The sequence below is a fragment of the Haliotis cracherodii genome, unplaced genomic scaffold (assembly GCF_022045235.1).
Source record: "Haliotis cracherodii isolate W230 unplaced genomic scaffold, xgHalCrac1.p SCAF_12, whole genome shotgun sequence".
Taxonomy (NCBI): Eukaryota; Metazoa; Mollusca; class Gastropoda; order Lepetellida; family Haliotidae; genus Haliotis; species Haliotis cracherodii.
The window spans coordinates 26,093,873-26,112,175 of record NW_027266267.1 but is presented as its reverse complement, the minus strand read 5'-3'; the positions used below and the strand labels follow the sequence as shown (position 1 = coordinate 26,112,175).

The window sequence follows — 18,303 nt, the reverse complement described above, 5'->3', positions numbered from 1 at the left end:
TGAGATAATGAATGGGAGAAAATGCAAACTTAAGTATTTTTAACGTAATAGTAATTCTACTGATGATGTCAATGAACTTCAAATATGGTATGGGGGCACGGGTGGCCCAGTCGTCTAAGGCGCTGCAATTTGCTGTGCAGAGTTGCGTCCCTTTGGCATGCCAGAAACCTATGATTGTGGGTTCGTATCCCTGTTCGCCCTGATTATGTTTCTATGTTTGTCAGTACCATACCCGTGGTCGTGGGTTTCACCGAGGTGGTAAACGTCTAAGACCTGCATTACTTGGGGCTTTCCTCCCACATTAAGCTGATATAACTAGAAGACTGTTAAAAGCGGCGTCAAAGCCAACTCACTCACTCACTCACTCAACCTGAATCAACCCTACTCTCATGCCTCCTCTCAAATACAAATAATATTTGTTCATATTTGTTCCACGTGCACGGGTATGGTGCTGACAAACCTTGAAACATAATCAGGGCGAGCCGGTAATTGAACCAGCGATCACAGGTTTCTGGCGAGTGTCCAAGGGATGCATGATTTGGAAAATATTTTTTATCTTATAAATACTGCCCTGATATCCGTTTGGCATGCATGGTACACATACCTACGTATACAAGCGAATGGTGTATTTTCAATGTAAAGGCTGATTATTTAAATATTGCACTTACTGAAAATCTAGTGGAAGTTTCCACACACTCTACGGAATGAATAACAGTTATGACATTCGGGACCAATCAATTTCGATATATGTTAGGATATTCATAATTCCGGGATTGTTTTCATAACTGACCCGTAAAGATGCCGGATGGATAGATTTTCAGCAACCCATGCTTGCCGTAAAAAGTTGGCGACTATATGCTTGTCGTAAGAGGCGACTAACGGGATCGGGTGGTCAAGCTCACTGACTTGGTTGATGCATGTCAACGTATCCCAATTGCGTGGATCGATGCTCATAATGACAATCAATGGATTTTCTGGTCGAGACTCGATTATTTACAGACCGCCGTCATACAGCTGGAATATTGCTGAGTGCGGCGTTAAACAACAAACAAACAAATCAGTACAGTGATGTCTGAACTGCACTTGACCAGCCCAAGGCCTGAATATCGTGTGATCCATCGTGCGGCATGTGCAGTTTGGTCTTTCGATTTCGGGAAAGCAGTTTAGAGTCACCTGAGTATGGACTGACTTCGGTTACAAATCCGGAAAATATAAAAGCGGTTGAAAATAACTCGGGCAGAAATATATTTTTTGTTTCATTTTTTTTCTATTTATTTATCTATTCATTCATTCACTCACTCACTCACTCATATATTTATTTTCCTGCGCGGGCGGGGGGTGGGGGGGGGGGGGGGGGGGGGTGGGGGGGGTGGGGAGAGGGGGGTCTTATCAGGACATCCTCGTGACCACAGTCAAGTTTCGATCCAACACTCCGGTTTTGAGTAGTGGTTTAACGGAAATGTTCGAGTAATGTAACTCTCCATTCCTTAAAAATAATGGAGCCGAGGCCCTTCATTTTTAAGGAATGGAGAGTTACTAGGATATTCCCCTACTTAAAACTCATCCCTACTTTACACTTTGACACAATATTCTGTTGTGGAAAATATTTGAAAAATATACCAGAACTCTTTGATGACTGTATTTATACTGCGCGAGTCGACCTTGCTCGATGCACGAGGAATACGTCCTCTGCCGCTATTGCACGTGCATCAAGCACACAATGTATGGTACAAGGCTCTTCATAATTTCGTTGGGTCCTGAACTAGTATTTATCAATCGTTTGGACATTGTCAATACATGCTGACGGGAATAATAGGAAATACAGAGCCCCGAACAAGGATATATATATGTAACTATATGTTACTACTTCATGTCCGTTATTCAGTTATAGCCTGATGAGACTCGTACGTGGTACGAGTTGAAAGCGCTAGCCTATCAAAACTGTGTTCAATCTTACTCCGCTCCTCGATGAACCACTACTCCGCATGCGCTGCAGGGTAAACCTTGGCTCCCAAAAATGCATGAAGAATTTCCCCCTAAAAGCGCGCTAAAGCAAACAAAGCTACATATAAACTGATGAGATTTTATTACCAGTCGAAGTACACGTGTGTGTATTTGTAAAACGATTACGTTCATTGTATCCGGCTGCATGTGATCGAAACCATTCTGCCTTTTGTTCCGGTTCTGGCGAGATAGTGAAAATGCAAGCTCAGAAACTGTCCCTGGATAGTCAAGGACCTGACGACACTTTCAAGGCCAGCGCAGACTGGTTGTGGAGATTCCAGAAACGACATGGTATGAAGTTGTTTACAGTGGCCGGGGAGCGGGGATCGGCCGACGACGACGCTCCTGACGCGTTTCCCGCCATCCTAAGAGAGCTGATTGAGCCCGAGGGGTATGACGAAGAGCAGATTTACAACTGTGACTTTGCTCACGTGCAACAAGCCTGGGACTCACACGTTGAAGCCTTTGGTGATGAAGATTAAGTGGGGGTTCAAGAAGAAGATGTTACCGATGCTGTAGGAAAGTTCCGCGACAATGCTAAGGAGAACAGCATCGATGTATCCCTAGAGACGGCCACGGTTTGGAAGACGTGCGACGACGACCTGCCGATTGCCGAACTTCTGAACGACCAAGAGTTGGTTGCCGCAGCTATGTCCGTCGAAATCCTCGATGATGAGTGAGTGAATGAGTGAGTGAGTGAGTATGTTTTACGCCGCTTTAAGCAATATTCCAGCAATATCATCACAATATCACACATTGTACCCATGTCGGGAATCGAACCCGGGTCGTCGGCGTGACGAGCGAACGCTTTAACCACCAGGCTACCCGACAGCCCCCATCGATAATGAAGAGGACGGAAACAGTGACGATGACTCTGTTCAGCCAATGGCACCCTCCGTTCGAGATGCCATTAATGGAGTCGAGTGTTTATTGCGGCACTTAGAAAAAAGTGAGTGATACGAACAACTTCACGTAATGCAAGTCCGCTGCATACTGTCACAACCGAGAACAGAGGAACGTGAGAGCCAGAAACAAACGATAATCAGTGACTTTTTTAGTAAATAAAAATGTATTCATTACCTCATGTACACGCACCGGTTGCATGGTACGAGTGTTTGAACGCAACATTTTCCCTGTACATAATTATCATTGATAATAGAACAAAATCTCTCTCTCATCCACTCAAATCTACGTTTGGAACGTAATGTGAACCTCTGCAATTAATAACTGTACAACGCTCTTTCTTAGGACGCGGGGTCGGTTTCTTGGACCCCGATGACAGCGGCATATCTAGGGAACAATATATATATATATATATATATATATATATATATATATATATATATATATATATATATATATATATATATATATATTACCTGATTTGTACGTTATTTTCTCCTGAAAGGTTTATGTAATTGCTATAAATATGAACATTGTTGTAGGTAACCTGCTCTAACACAAAATATGTACATATTATATATTTTGCTCTTTTAAGCACTATGCAAACTTATGAAAATTTATGATAGTTAATTTTACACCAAACCTTCATGTGCCGCCGTAGCTGAGGTTGACAATTACATGATCCTTAAAGCAAACGGGTTCAAACCTCTCTGGCGATACATGTTGTCGGAATAAAAATGAAATTATTCACTTGTTAATAAATGTAAAAAATAGTTGCGTCTATTAAAAGTGGAAATTAATCCAAATGTTGGTTCAAGATAATGTATAGTTGACAAACAAGACTCCATTCCCGAAAAGTAATGGGGCGTCCAATCAATAGAACGACGTCAAGGATATTTTTTTATAGAAATTGTTTGCGTATTAAACACTCTGCTAACAGGATAAAACACGGATTTCACGATACGATGTGTGCCAGGGTGTGCTACTTCGGGAAGAAAGTAGGAACGGGGAAACGGGGGAACATGAATGAACAGCGCCTGATATAATGTCCAGAGATGGATACTGAGAAAACATTCAGCGTGACAATATAGATGGATAAATGGACAGAAGAATCGTCAGCGAAATTAAGTATCGGGTTGCGGAAATAAACAACGCATCATCCCATAAGATACGTCGTGTGACCGTCGTGTGACCGTCGTGTGATTGAACTGGAACTGCGACCTACATTGACATTTCTGCTAGGTGTATGGTGCAGCCAAATTCAAGTTATGAATGCATGTATCATAAGTTTCTCCGAAGTGGTAAACGTCTAAGACCTGCATCACTTCTGGCTTTCCTCCCACATTAAGCTGACACGCCGTGATATAACTAGAAGACTGTTAAAAGCGGCGTCAAAGCCAACTCACTCACTCACACACTCAACCTGAATCAACCCCACTCTCATGCCTCCTCTCAAATACAAATAATATTTTTTCATGCGCCCCCCCCCCCAAAAAAAAATATATAAAAAATAAAAAAAATCCCCAGTTATAAATGTCCCTGTCCCTGAAATGATTATTTTATTTGACATACATTTTTTCACCCCCTCCCATGGATCTAACTTGAAGAGCGGTGTTCTGTCGTTCTTTTTTTTATGCAGACGAGTGGGTGAGAGAGTTAGTGAGTTGGGTTTAACGCGGCTTGTAACAGTATTCCGGGCATATAATTGCATGTCAGATTAATGTAGAGGAAAGCTCGAAGTGATGCAGGTCTTAGACGTTTACCACTTCGGTGAAACCCACGTGCACGGGTAAGGTGCTGACAAACCGGGAAACAAACATAATCAGGGCGAACAGGGAATTTAACCCACAATCACAGGTTTCTGGCGTGTGTCCAAGGGATGCAACTCTGCACAGCTCAATGCAGACGCGTGCCCTAAGAGCAGGAATTAAAGTTAAAATTGAAAAGTAAACAGCCAAATAGTCAGAAGACAAATATGCATTTGCGACAAAACTAAAATCGATGCATTGTCCTGGTGACACGTGTTTTAGATAGCAGCTGAATTGCTTTATCATTTCTCGTGAATGTTGAAGTTGGAAGTTATAAACAACACAGCTGTCACCTTATGCATGGGAAATAAAGTCAGGTTCGCTTTTTATCTGAAGAAGATACGTGTATTTGATCACCCTTGATTAACCATTTTATCATATCGCCATTCTAATATGATAAAATAATAAATGCACTGGAAAAGAGAAGATACGATGTAGTCGCAAAATACAGGGACTATGTCCTAAAATAAGGTTTATTTACAGACTGAAAAAATGAAGTTATTTTTCTCAGATATTTTGAACGGACTTCATAATTCAAAAGAGAAACAGTGAAGTCTTTATCCTGACAAATCCGAAAATACATTCATAATGAGCTTTGCAGTCCGTTTAAAAGAAATATTAGATGATTATACGGTCCCCAGGCGGAAGAGGTTGACTTGGTCTATATATAGCTGCCGGCAGGTCACGATTGTGCGAGTGACGGGGAAGTCTAGCTACGAGTGAATCAGAGCAGAGGGTGTTCAACAATCACTGTTACACAACAACCTGATGTGTTCAGCGTATAGCATCAGTAATATACACTCACTCCAGCCTCGCCATGTTCAACACAATCTTCGCCGCAGTTCTGTTGACTTTGTGTGGGGCCCAGCAAAGGAGGAAAAATGTCTTATTTTTCGTAGCGGATGACCTACGGCCTAATTTGGGAGCCTATTCCAGACACCACGCCCCGTCTCCGAGCGATCCCTCAATGTACACACCGAATCTTGACCGCCTGGCTCAGAGCAGTCTAGTTCTACAGAGGAGTTACGTAGCGCAAGCTATTTGCAGCCCAAGTCGAACCTCAGTGCTAACCGGCAGACGACCTGATACGACCCGCGTGTGGGATCTTAAACACTACTGGCGCTTGGTAGGGGGTAATTTCACTACAATTCCCCAATACTTCAAGGAAAATGGATACCGGACAGTTGGGATGGGTAAAATATTTCATCCTGGGAAACATGCCTCTGGGAACAATGATCCAATTTCTTGGACCGATCCGTATTTTCTCGGCGAGGATGACTACAGCAAGAACCGCCTGTTGTGGCAGGCTGTGACGGAAGCGGAAGAACGCCAGACGCCATTGCTCGACACTCAAATTGCTGACTTTGCACTTAAAACGTTGAACGAAGTTGCACCCAAAGCTAAGAGCGGTGAACAGCCTTTCTTTGTCGCAGTGGGCTTCCATAAACCTCATACACCATGGAATTACCCGGAAAGATTTGAGAAGTATTATCCACTAGATTCATTAGAACTGCCTGATAATTATTTTTCTCCAGTTGGTATGCCAGCATTTGCCTGGCATAATTTCTCCAGACTGAATACTTACAAAAACGTGGAACCATACCATCTCCACGATGTTGGCGCCATTAATTACACCTTCCCAAAGAACCTAACTCTGCTCATGCGCAGAGCGTATTACAGTTCCGTGAGTTTCACAGACTACAATGTCGGGCGCGTTCTGCAGGAGCTTGATGACCTTGGACTCGCCAATGACACAATTGTGTCGTTCTGGGGAGACCATGGGTATCAGTTGGGCGAACACTGTGAATGGCAGAAGGAGACTGTATTCGAACTCGCAACCCGTGCACCCATGATGGTCAAAGTGCCGGGCGTCACGGACAGCGGCATGGTGACGTCACAGCTTGTAGAGTTCGTTGACCTTTTCCCAACTCTCGTCGACTTAGCAGGACTGCCGCAGATGAAACTGTGTCCTGAGAATTCCAGTCAGATTTTACTGTGCACGGAAGGGAAGAGTTTTGTTCCTTTGTTTACGAATCCCAATATCACAGGATGGAAGAACGCAACGTTTTCGCAGTTCCCTCACGGCAGGAATGGCAGGAACGGACTGGATGTGATGGGGTACAGCATCAGGACCGACAGATACCGTTACACGGAGTGGGCTACGTTTAAGCCTCATCTAAAACCCGAGTGGAACAAGTTGCACGGCATCGAGTTGTACGACCATGGAATTGACCCGGAAGAGAACCGAAACAGGGCCCAGGAACCGAGTTATGCAAATTTGAGGTCACAGCTTAGTAAACAACTGAGAGCAGGGTGGAGGTACGTTAATGTTTAACGTGTGTGGAAAGTTCGGTGGATTGGATGTCCATTATGACTGTTGTGAAAAGACCAATTCTTTACAGAGACCTACCTTGTCTCTTTAGTGTATTGGATGGCTTGTTCCTCTGACTTGTAAAACCATGTCCTACTTCTACCTCAAAAATCCATGCACTATTTCATTCAGTGCACACTTGTAATAAAGACAAGCGTGACCCCAGAGCATAAAGACTGTAGGAAGAGTATTGAGGATCAGGTGGCTACAATGGGTGATCTGGCTGAGCGTGTGTCATTGTATCAAGATGGCGTGGATGGTCATGCTTTCAACCTCTGGTTTGTTTGGTCCAGTTTCGATTATTTTGTCCCTTATTACATGTCCCTTATGAAGTTAAAAAAGTACTGACTGCGCCGTAAAACAACATTCACGAACGTTTATCCTTCAATCCCTGATTTGCCTGGCCCAGATTTGCTTATTCACAGGCCACTGACTGCGCGGAAAAACAAAACTAACTCAATCCCCACGCACATTCAATGAGGTGGTCTTTCTTTGAGATTGGGGGCGGTCGGGTAGCCTGGTGGTTAAAGCGTTCGCTCATCACGCCGAAGACCTGGGTTTGATTCCCGACATGGGTACAATGTGTGAAGCCCATGTCTGGTGTCCCCCGCCGTGATATTGCTGGAATATTGCTAAAAGCGGCGTAAAACCATACTCACTCATGTTTCTAGGGCCATGTTTCTTAAACGTGAGGAGTTTTTAACAAAAGTGATTAAGAAGGTGCACGTTATTCCAGCTATATGACGCCGGTCTGGACCAGGAAATCCAGTGATTAATATCCTGAGTATCGATTCACGCAATGGGGATGGATGACATGCATCATCCAAGTCAGCACAGTCGCCTCTTATGGCAAGCATGGGTTGCTGAAGCCCTATTCTAACTCACGGGTTTTCACGGGTTTTCTCATCCAATATTATCCAGTGTTGTGTATCTACATTCGATAACGTTCGCCACCACAGCCTCGTTTTCATGTCACCATCTATGTCTCTCTTATCTCTAAATTACCACTTTGATGAGCTTGAAATCAACAGCCATTACAATTCCCCCCATCTGAACACGAGTTCCGTCAGATTTATATCCTACGAGCAATACCTCGATATATTTAATCGAGACTGTTATAAATGAACATTTAAACGGAAAAGATGTTTCCTGGGCGCTAAGATATCAAGGGGAAGGACGTTCTTGCGCTACAAGGCGTCCCCAATTTGATATCTCTGCTTGTTTCAACCATGAACGACCATTTTGATTGACGGCCATTTTTACAGTCTTGCCGTAAGAATCGGGGGTAAATCGAAGCTACGGTTACGAAAGGGTCCATTTTATTTATCATAAGAAATGATATACTTGACAACCGAGGATTCGATTTTTCAGAAATGTACATGCCAAACATTTTCCATTGCTTTGTGGCCTTTCTTTTCGTGTAGGCATACATATTGCGAGATGTATCGTTTATTATTGTACGTAACATTCCATTGTTTATTTTTGAGACTGTTTTTTAGATTCGAACGGGTGTATTTTTTATCGTTTATTTCGCATCTTTTTAGCTTAATGAAGAAGCATAAAATTTCATATCAGATGTTATTTTCTGTGTTGTTATTTGTCTTTCCCTAATTCAGGTTAAAGGTGAAACGCAAATTCATCAGCATCACAACTGAGGTGTAGAGATCCACTATCGAACATCACCTTATCCTCCGTCAGATGCTGGGAGGATATGAACCGCCTCCGTGGTCTAGTGGTGCAGCGTCCGCCCGGAGAGTAAGAGATCGGGGGTTCGATCCCCGGCCGCGTCATACCAAGAGACGTTAAAAGATGGTACTTGTTGTTACCCTGTCTGGCGCTCGACATTATTGGGCTAAAACAAAGACTGGTCGGCTCGGATTCAACACAGAGCTCCAGATAAACTGCGTATCTGCGTGAAATACGCATCAGAAATACGCAGTAAAATATAATCCAAGCGTATCAAATACGCAACGAACCTTACAGATACGCTACAAAAATAAAACTTGTGCGTATCATCAAAATATTGTGAAGTAACCCTGCGTATGCGATTAGCAAATCAGCAACTTATTTTGAATTATAAACAGGCATTCTGTCAACCTTGCCAAACTCCACGATGACAGTTACATCATGATCATTTGCCATCACACTTTCTTGTGGAAGTATCCTGGTATTTTTGAGTCCTATAAAGCTGTCGAACCCACCCGACACCAGTTTGCAGGGACTAGATGAATAGTGTTTTTAAATATTTAACTTAAATACCCACATCTGTAAAAACTAGTGGGTAACAGAAATTTGAATACGCAGATTGAATTACTGATACCCAATGATTTTAAAATGCATGGGTAAAATACCCACAACACCAAAAGCTTATCTGGAGCTCTGCAACATACTGTGTCTGAGTGGGGTATTTATGTTAACCTGTGGCATTGTATCTCAGTAGGCTAAGGCTATAAAATCGGCATTAGTCCGGCCTATTACAAGCAGCCGCACACACACACACACACACACACACACGCACATTTATGCACTTCGCTTTATAAGTTTAATTATTTTTAACGCGACGTTAACCCCATTTCACCTCACCAGTGATGATATTTGTTGCAGGATTATCTCTTGGTCTTACAATGGATTAACCCATGGCTTGGTTGGGTGGTTGGTTGGTTTGTTTTTTAACGCAATATTCCAGCTATATGACGGCGGTCTGTAAATAATCGAGTCTGGGCCAGACAATCCAGTGACTGACATCATGAGCATCGATCCACGCAATTGGGATACGATGACATGCATCAACCAAGTCAGCGAGCCTGACCACCCGATCCCGTTAGTCGCCTCTTACGACAAGCATAGTCGCCTTTTACGGCAAGCATGGGTTGCTGAAGACGATTAACCCCAAGGGAATTCCGGTTGTAGCAGGTCCCTAGCAACCTATGCTGGTCTTAGGAGGCGACTTAGTGGATCGGGTGCTTAGGCTCGGTGACATTGTTAACTGTTTAAAATTGTACCCCAACGGCGTTGGCCGTTGCTCACAATATCAACCACTGGTTTGTCTGGTACAGATTGTTTATTTTAAGAGCGGCGTCAATTCGCTTGAATACTGTGGAGTGCAGCGTTATGCAACATTAGTGCATAATATTTCAGTTGTGTTATGAGATTAACAAAATAACAACGATGTTCGAAACACGGTGCACAACGATACCCGATACACAACGATGTACGATACACAACGATGTACGATACACGGTGCACAACGATACCCGATACACAACTGTGCACGATACACGGTGCACAACGATACCCGATACACAACGATGTACGATACACGGTGCACAACGATACCCGATACACAACGATGTACGATACACGGTGCACAACGATCCCCGATACACAACTGTGTACGATACACAGTGCACAACGATACCCGATACACAACGATGTACGGTACATGGTGCACAACGATACCCGATACACAACTGTGTACGATACACGATGCACAACGATACATGATACACAATACACAAAGATACAATTACATAAAGATGTCAAAATAAAATGCTATTATCCCCTGAAACAACTGTTGCATTAATTAATTCATATGTACGACATACAATAGATAGATTTATTTCTCTTGATAATGTCTCCTAACATGACAAGAGCAGGGTTTCCATGTATCGCGACCATATTATCGAGATATGTATCGAATCGCGACGTTACAATCAAGATAATGTATCATATTGCGACCCTAATATGAAGCTATGTACAGCATCGGGTCCTTACTATCGAGATATGTATCATATCGAGTCCTTACTATCGAGATATGTATCGTATCGAGACCTTACTATAGAGATAGGTATCGTATCGCGACCTTACTATCAAGATGTGTATCGTATCGCAACCCTACAATGAAGATATGTATCGCATTGCGACCTTACTATCGAGATGTGTATCGTATCGAGACCTTACTATAGAGATAGGTATCGTATCGCGACCTTACTATCAAGATGTGTATCGTATCGCAACCCTACAATGAAGATATGTATCGCATCGCGACCTAACTATCAAGACACACACACACACACACACCATCCCTTACTGTCGGGACATGTATTGTATTGCGACTTTGCTGTCGAGATATCTATCGTGTCGTTACAATTAAGATATGTGACCCGTGTGTGATCCGGGATAAAATAGGTCTTCTGCAATCCATGCTTGCCGTACAATGCGACTATGCTTGTTGTAAGAGGCGACTAAGTCTATGTTAAGAAATGTGAGTTACGATAGTCGTAGCCCTACGGTCGCTTTGTGGACCCGACACGTGAAGATCCGGGGTAGAATAGGTCTTCAGCAACCCATGCTTGTCGTAAGAGGCGACTAACGGGATCGGGTGGAAGGCTCGCTCGCTGACTTGGTTGATGCATGTCATCGTATCCCAATTGCGTGGATCGATGCTCATGATGTCAATCATTGGATTGTCTGGTCCAGACTCGATTATTTACAGACCGCCGACATATCGCTGGAATATTGCTGAGTGTGGCGTTAAACAACAAACAGACAGAAATAAAAACTTTGTAGACCCAGTTTTTTTTCTGCTGGTATATTATAGTCTATATTCACCGGGTAGGAAAATGTCAGGTTAAAAAGCGTTAAGGTATCAAAGGTTGTCATCGAGTGCTCGTACCAAGCGTTGCTTAATCTCCAAACGAGATTTATATCATTGTACTACTTTCGTGTCACGTTTTTCTGCCCATGTCCTAGTTTTTCAAGGTTCGTTCAATCAAAATGTTGCAGTGGTAGTGATAACACAAGTGAAATGTACCAAAATGGAATACTATTGTAACGCATTTAGGTCACCTGTTCCTTTAAATCTGCCAGCCTGTTGGTATCTCTCGATGGCGTCCTTTAAAGTAATATAACAGTATTATTCAAACGATAATGATCCATACTGACATAATCATCCGTGGATGAAGGATGTCATTTCTTTACTGACGTACATCGTCTCCGACTGTCTCTGTCATGGTTTCGCTGTCAGCCGTCACCCGGTCAGTACTGGTCTCTTCATCACGTGGGTCTGTGAATATTTTAGTTAGTTCCTGTCTCACAAACACTGACCTCCTCCCGTGCTGTTTCTGTGCTTGTCTGTTCTTCAAAACGTCCATCAAATACACCCAATCACATTCACGCACTACGTCGACCTTCACCTTGTTGTTATGTAAAAGCCGGAGGCCATCTTTGTTTTCTATCGCCTCGTCTTCTGTCCCGACTCTATACAAGCTAGCAAATCGTATCGTCATGTTAACTTCAATGCCCTGTGCTTCAAGGTCATGGAGGAAGTTTACGATGCCCTCAGAAGTGGCTCCTTGGGGGGAGTAACTCAGATAGATCTTGATGTTGATCTCATCTGCGTCTTGCCAGAAAGGTTCATCAGGAAGCCATTCTACTAATCTGTCCTCTGCTCGCGGGCCGTCAGCCGCCGTTTCGTAGAAAATTCGTGTTAGAATCGTCTCCCCTTTGTCGCGGGTAATTTTGCAGACGGCGGCTGTGTTACTGACCTCCTTGTCAGCGAGACTCGTTTTCCAGAAGACATCGAACTCCCTCCTCAAAGGAGTATTACCTGGCAGGTCCCTAGAGACGAAACCTGGAGATAACAGAAAAAGAACACATTGTTAGGGGACCTGCAATTTAATATTCAAACGTGTTTGCAAGTGTGTGTGTGCGTGCGTGTAGGTCTCAAGAAATCAATTTTTGTTCACTTTAAACTATTTTCACTGATATGACTAGACTAACATCTAGTCTCTGAAATGAACCTATCGTACAGAAAGCAATAGTTGTCAAATTATCTCAATAAGAAAATAATAAAAAGGAGCCAAGAGACTCTCTTCATTTTCAGATACCCTGATACTGCAGAAATCTAGACTTGCCGAACATTATAGACATGCATGGGCTGTATTTGATATATTTGTATCAGGGTCTGTAAGACAGACTATGATATGACCCTCACCTCCGTATTTTCTGAAGCATAATAATTGAAAACAAGAACAGCATCACCACCCCATTCCCAAGGGATACCCGGTAGTCGGCCACAAATGGTCCATCTTAATGAGTATTATGTATTGTAAAGTATAATGAACACGTCCCATTTTAATTCTGGAAACCCAATAGTCCAGAAACTCTACGGTCTTTGCCCAGTCTCGGTCAAAGGTATTTACAAATTAAATTAAACATGCATGTATTTTGTAAATACCTTTGACCGAGACTGGGTAAAGACCGTAGAGTTTCTGGACTATTGGGTTTCCAGAATTAAAATGGGACGTGTTAATGTGTTTGTTAGAGAATGGTTTCCGTTGCGTCCATTAGACATTTAAGGGTCCATTGCTCATTGGCTCGAATCAGATCTAAACTATAACTATATATCATGCACTTTGTTAATACGTTTTATCTTGTCGTGATATCTGACATTCAAGAATGTTAAAAATAAAACTGTATAACAAAATGAATGAAATATCCTCCACACACCTTTTACACATCTTATTCATATGATGTTTGTTGTTTTACGCCGCACCAAACAATGTTCCAGCTCGTATGTGGCGGCGGTCTGTAAATAATCGAATCTGGCCCAGACAATCCAGTGCTTGACATCATAAGCATCGATCCACACAATTGGGATACGATGACATGCATCAACCAAGTCACCGAGCCTGACCACCACATCCCGTTTATAGTCGTCTCTAAATGCGATACATTCACGCTTCTTCTGAGGACAGGGGCGGTCGGGTAGCCTAGTGGTTAAAGCGTTCGCTCGTCACGCCGAAGACCCGGGTTCGATTCCCGACATGGGTACAATGTGTTAGGCCTATTTCTGGTTTTCCCCGCCGGGATATTGCAGGAATATTGCTATAAACGGCGTAAAACCATACTCACTCACTCACTCTTCTTAGTCCAACCCGGATCGTCACGGCTCGATTCATATGATGAACTGTATTACTCATCCGTGAAGAGGTAACCCGTTAAATAAATATACAGCTGTATTACACATTGTTTAATAACATCACGTGCAAACGGAACTATTTTTGGTCGGCCACGTGATACATCACATGACTTAACAAAATGGCTACAGTCAAAATGTACCAATTCTCATCAGGGCGTGATTAGAAAAAAATACTTTTTGTTCAGATGAATTATTATGAGTTTGATTATTCATTAATAAGAAATAATAAACGACATGAAATTTAAGTGCATAAAGCAGACGTTGAATCTATCGTCAAGTGAATGATCCTATCACAATGGCAACCGAAGCTATAAAAGTAAATGATTGTGTCAAACTTGATGGTCAGCTGAAGGGACGGGTGCTATGGGTTGTTAAACCTTTAGGGACATACAGCATGCTCAACGTTAAACTGGATGATGTTCCTTGAAACAGGTACCTCGCTATCGAATACAACGCATGCCGAGGTCAGATTCGGCCATTTTACCCCACCCACCTTTGTTGACAATGACAACAGTTTGTTCGATCCTAATGATCTATTCAAAGATAACTTTTTTTATATTGTGCCGGGGCGGTCGGGTAGCCTAGTGGTTAAAGCGTTCGCTCGTCACGCTGAAGACCCGGCTTCGATTCCCGACATGGGTACAATGTGTGAAGCCCATTTCTGGTGTCTCCCGCCGTGATATTGCTGGAATATTGCTAAAAGCGGCGTAAAACCATACTCACTCACTCACTCATTATATTGTGCCAGTGCCTCCAAAGGGGGATAAAATACCTGTTCCGCCAACCTACTGTGACGATTACGAAATTGCGAATTCCATTGCAACAATTCAGAATGTGAACACTTATGACATTAAAATCATCACTAGATTTATAGACGAGCAAAATGACTTTAGACAACTAGAAGCTGTTCTTTATGAACGTCAAAAAGGGCAACGGGTCTGATTACGAGCCCACAGGATTGAGGGGTATGATTGGCAGTGTAGACAGGCACCTCAAAAACAAATTTTACGGGAAATCCATTATGCATGATAGAGAGTTTGCACATGTCAGGGACGTTCTGAAAACCAAACAAAAACTTCCTAAACAAGAAGGTCTCGGAAACTGATCTATGCGTGTCCTTATGTGAGAACGATATATAAACCTTATAATAGGAATCCGGCGAATTTGTTCTCGAAACTCCCGAGTCCATTTTGAACACATTTTGTTGGCACAGCACAGCGCAGTTTAGGCTTCTCAGCGTTACTCCTCATAGAAATATGCTCTGGGGAGACGTGATCTTAATTCAAGATGCAAATGGCATGGAGTACTTACAGTTCGCAGAGCGTCAAACCAAGACTTGCATCCGGGATGTTCGGACTGTCACGCCGAAAGCTTGGGCAACAGGTGCGTATAAGCGCTATGCTAACCTCAGACCAAATGATTTTAGTGGCCATGACGCGCCATTTTACTTGGCAACAAATTACAAAACTGCCCCCTCCGACACATCCTTGGTTTAAGCGACAACCTGCGACAACACGCTTGGGTCTATAATGAAACGCATGGCAGCAAATGCCAAAAGACTTGAATCTACCAAACGGGTGACGAATCATTCCGCCTGAAAGTATCTGGTCCAAACTCTTTCTGAGAAAAATGTACCACCTACTCAGATATTGCAAATGTGAATGTGGTCATGTGACGTTATGGCCTTGACGACGAACGATTCAACTTGTTTTGTTATTGTTTTCGAAACGTCGCCGCAGTTTCGCAGGAAATCCGTTAAAGTAGATTTGTTGTGGAAATATTCTTAAATTTTGCTTATATTTTGATGTTATAGTTGCGCTTTATGATGCCTATTTACATGGTTTTGTATTCATACACATGACCTGATTTGAACTCGGAAAGCGACTTACAGAGTCAATCAGCTGATTTGTACGAGGTACAAATGACGAGTAATAAATAATATACTACACCCGCTCCCGTGTAATACCAATTTTATGAAACGAGTGAATAGTATTCACAGTTTGTTATCTGATGAGCGAAAGCGAGTAAGATACCAGAACTATTCACGAGTATTACAAGGGAGCTCGTTTAGTATTCTATATTTATTACTCACCCATGAAGAGATCACCCGTTTAATAAGAATAAGCAGGTATTACATATTGTGTAATACCAAAGCGCGTGCTTATGTACTGCGGGAACAAGTTTCAATAACAAATTTTGAAAACTCTCAACATCCTTGGGTTTATTCAACGACATTGGGTTTAGATGATAGATCACTGAGAGGAGCTGAGAGGAGCTCAGGCACACACGATGACTCTAGCAACCCTGTTTCTAGGTTGACGTCACATGACATTGTTTCGCCGGTGGATCTTGCAACAAAAATTCCACAATGTACGTCATAGGGTATTGTGACGTGACTGTAAACTTTTTTTTGTGAAGGGCGCTGTTCCACATGCGATCGCAGCGCAATGACACTAGTAAGTCTATGTGGTAGGTCTTGAAGCTACGATAACCTTAGCGTTAAGATTGCTTTGTGGTGCCAACCCCTGAGGGTGGGTCGTTGTATGGTGTTATATTAATAGGTGTCAAGTTTTGACGTGTTTGAAGTATTATTCTGTTACATTTAACATTGAATCATGACGCGTATCTCGTAAATATATGCCTATTCACACACAACAGTTTAAAAAAGTTCTAAACTGCAAATGATAAATAAACTACGTAAAGTAAAATAAATTCACGTAAACACTCCGAGCAATGTTTGAGGCACGTTACAGTGGATATTGACTCAGCAAATATACGAAAGATATTGACCCCTCTCTATAACATGATATAGCGTCTGGTAAATGTAACCTTTACCATAGACCATGCATATACCGATACGGCCTCTACCTGGCCTCTAAGTTTAACATGCAGAACACCTACCTGAAGAAATGCTGTTTGTGTGACAACTGAACATAATTGTATATTCTTTAGAAACAATATATCCACAGTTCATATATACAGTTCAAAGTCAGTCAGAGAGACGACTGGGCTGTATAAACATTTCGTAGTGGTCTTCGATGCGGTAACACGTGGCAAGTTGGAACGCCTCCCGCAGCAGCGCGGTTGCAAACAATGAGGTCAACATTTGATGTAAGGCTCACATTTCGAACTGGCAGAAACGACGTGATTGCATCTGGAATAACACGATCAGCTGGTACTCACGTTGTGTTGTGAATGTGAGACGAGATTCCAACTCATATATAAGTAGACCAACTGAGTGCAACCGGTTCTGACCGACTTACGTTATGTAACTTCGTCAACAAGAAGAACCGGGCAGCTAGCTTCATCATTTCGGTGACGTTATGATGGAGAGCAGGTGTAAATGACGCCATTGGGAGTTTTTTCACTTGCACTAGACATTTTCTCACCTTACATTAAACTGTTAGTTTCTGATTGGTGGGGAACTATTTTCCATGTAGACAGCTCTTGTACCCCAGGGGGGGGGGGGGGGGGGGGCACGGGTGGCCCAGTCGTCTTAGACTCCGCAATTCGCTGTGCAGAGTTGCGTCCCTTGGGTACGCCAGAAACTTAGTATGATTGTGGGTTCGAATCCCGGTCCGCCCTGATTATGTTTCTAGGTTTGTCAGAACCATACCCGTTCTCGTGGGTTTCATCAAAATGGTAAACGTCTGAGGCCTGCATCACTTCGGGCTTTCCTCCCACAATAAGCTGACACGCCGTGATAAAGCTGGAATATCGTTAAAAGCCGCGCTAAACCAAACTTACTCACTCACTCACTCTTGTGCCCCGCTGAGAAATCAATCGCAACACACGCAGGTCGCTTATCTCGCATAAGTGTCGTTGGGCTGGAATCTATTGATTAAAGGGAAGTAATTCGGTTCGTTTTCGTCGTCTGATAGTTGACAAAAAACAAACATGGCTGAATCAAAGCCTTTTACTCAGTAACACATCGGACATATATACTAACCTCCAAAAGAAACGCGAACCAGAGAAACATATGGAGAAGTATGTACGTTTAGAAGAGATGTTTCCAACGTGTACCATTTAATGACAAAACTAACATCAGGCAAGTGTTACCGCAGAGTTTTTACGATATCTGATCACGATATGCTGTAAGTGATTTCCAAACTTTATACGCTAATCCTGCACGAGACAAATGGTGCATCTCGAGTCATGGGTCAATGACGTCACATGTGATGCGTTCATGAGCGTTGGTATTTTCGTAGTGCGTAGAACCAATCGAATATATCTTG

At 42.8% G+C, this 18,303-nt stretch overlaps 2 protein-coding genes across 2 annotated transcripts; one reads left to right on the top strand and one right to left on the bottom strand.

Annotated features, from left to right (window-relative positions):
• The first annotated feature begins 5,423 nt into the window (after nt 1-5,423).
• LOC139457728 (iduronate 2-sulfatase-like) lies at nt 5,424-7,834 on the top strand. Its single transcript, XM_071239079.1, has one exon. The coding sequence runs from the start codon at nt 5,533-5,535 to the stop codon at nt 7,048-7,050; it is 1,518 nt and encodes a 505-aa protein (XP_071095180.1). The 5' UTR covers nt 5,424-5,532; the 3' UTR covers nt 7,051-7,834.
• A 3,843-nt stretch (nt 7,835-11,677) lies between these two features.
• LOC139457727 (uncharacterized) lies at nt 11,678-17,120 on the bottom strand. The gene is made up of 2 exons (XM_071239078.1): nt 16,970-17,120; nt 11,678-12,718 (listed from the first exon to the last, which is right to left on the bottom strand). The coding sequence occupies exons 1-2, from the start codon at nt 17,040-17,042 to the stop codon at nt 12,063-12,065; spliced, it is 729 nt and encodes a 242-aa protein (XP_071095179.1). The 5' UTR covers nt 17,043-17,120; the 3' UTR covers nt 11,678-12,062.
• Between the last annotated feature and the right edge of the window lie 1,183 nt (nt 17,121-18,303).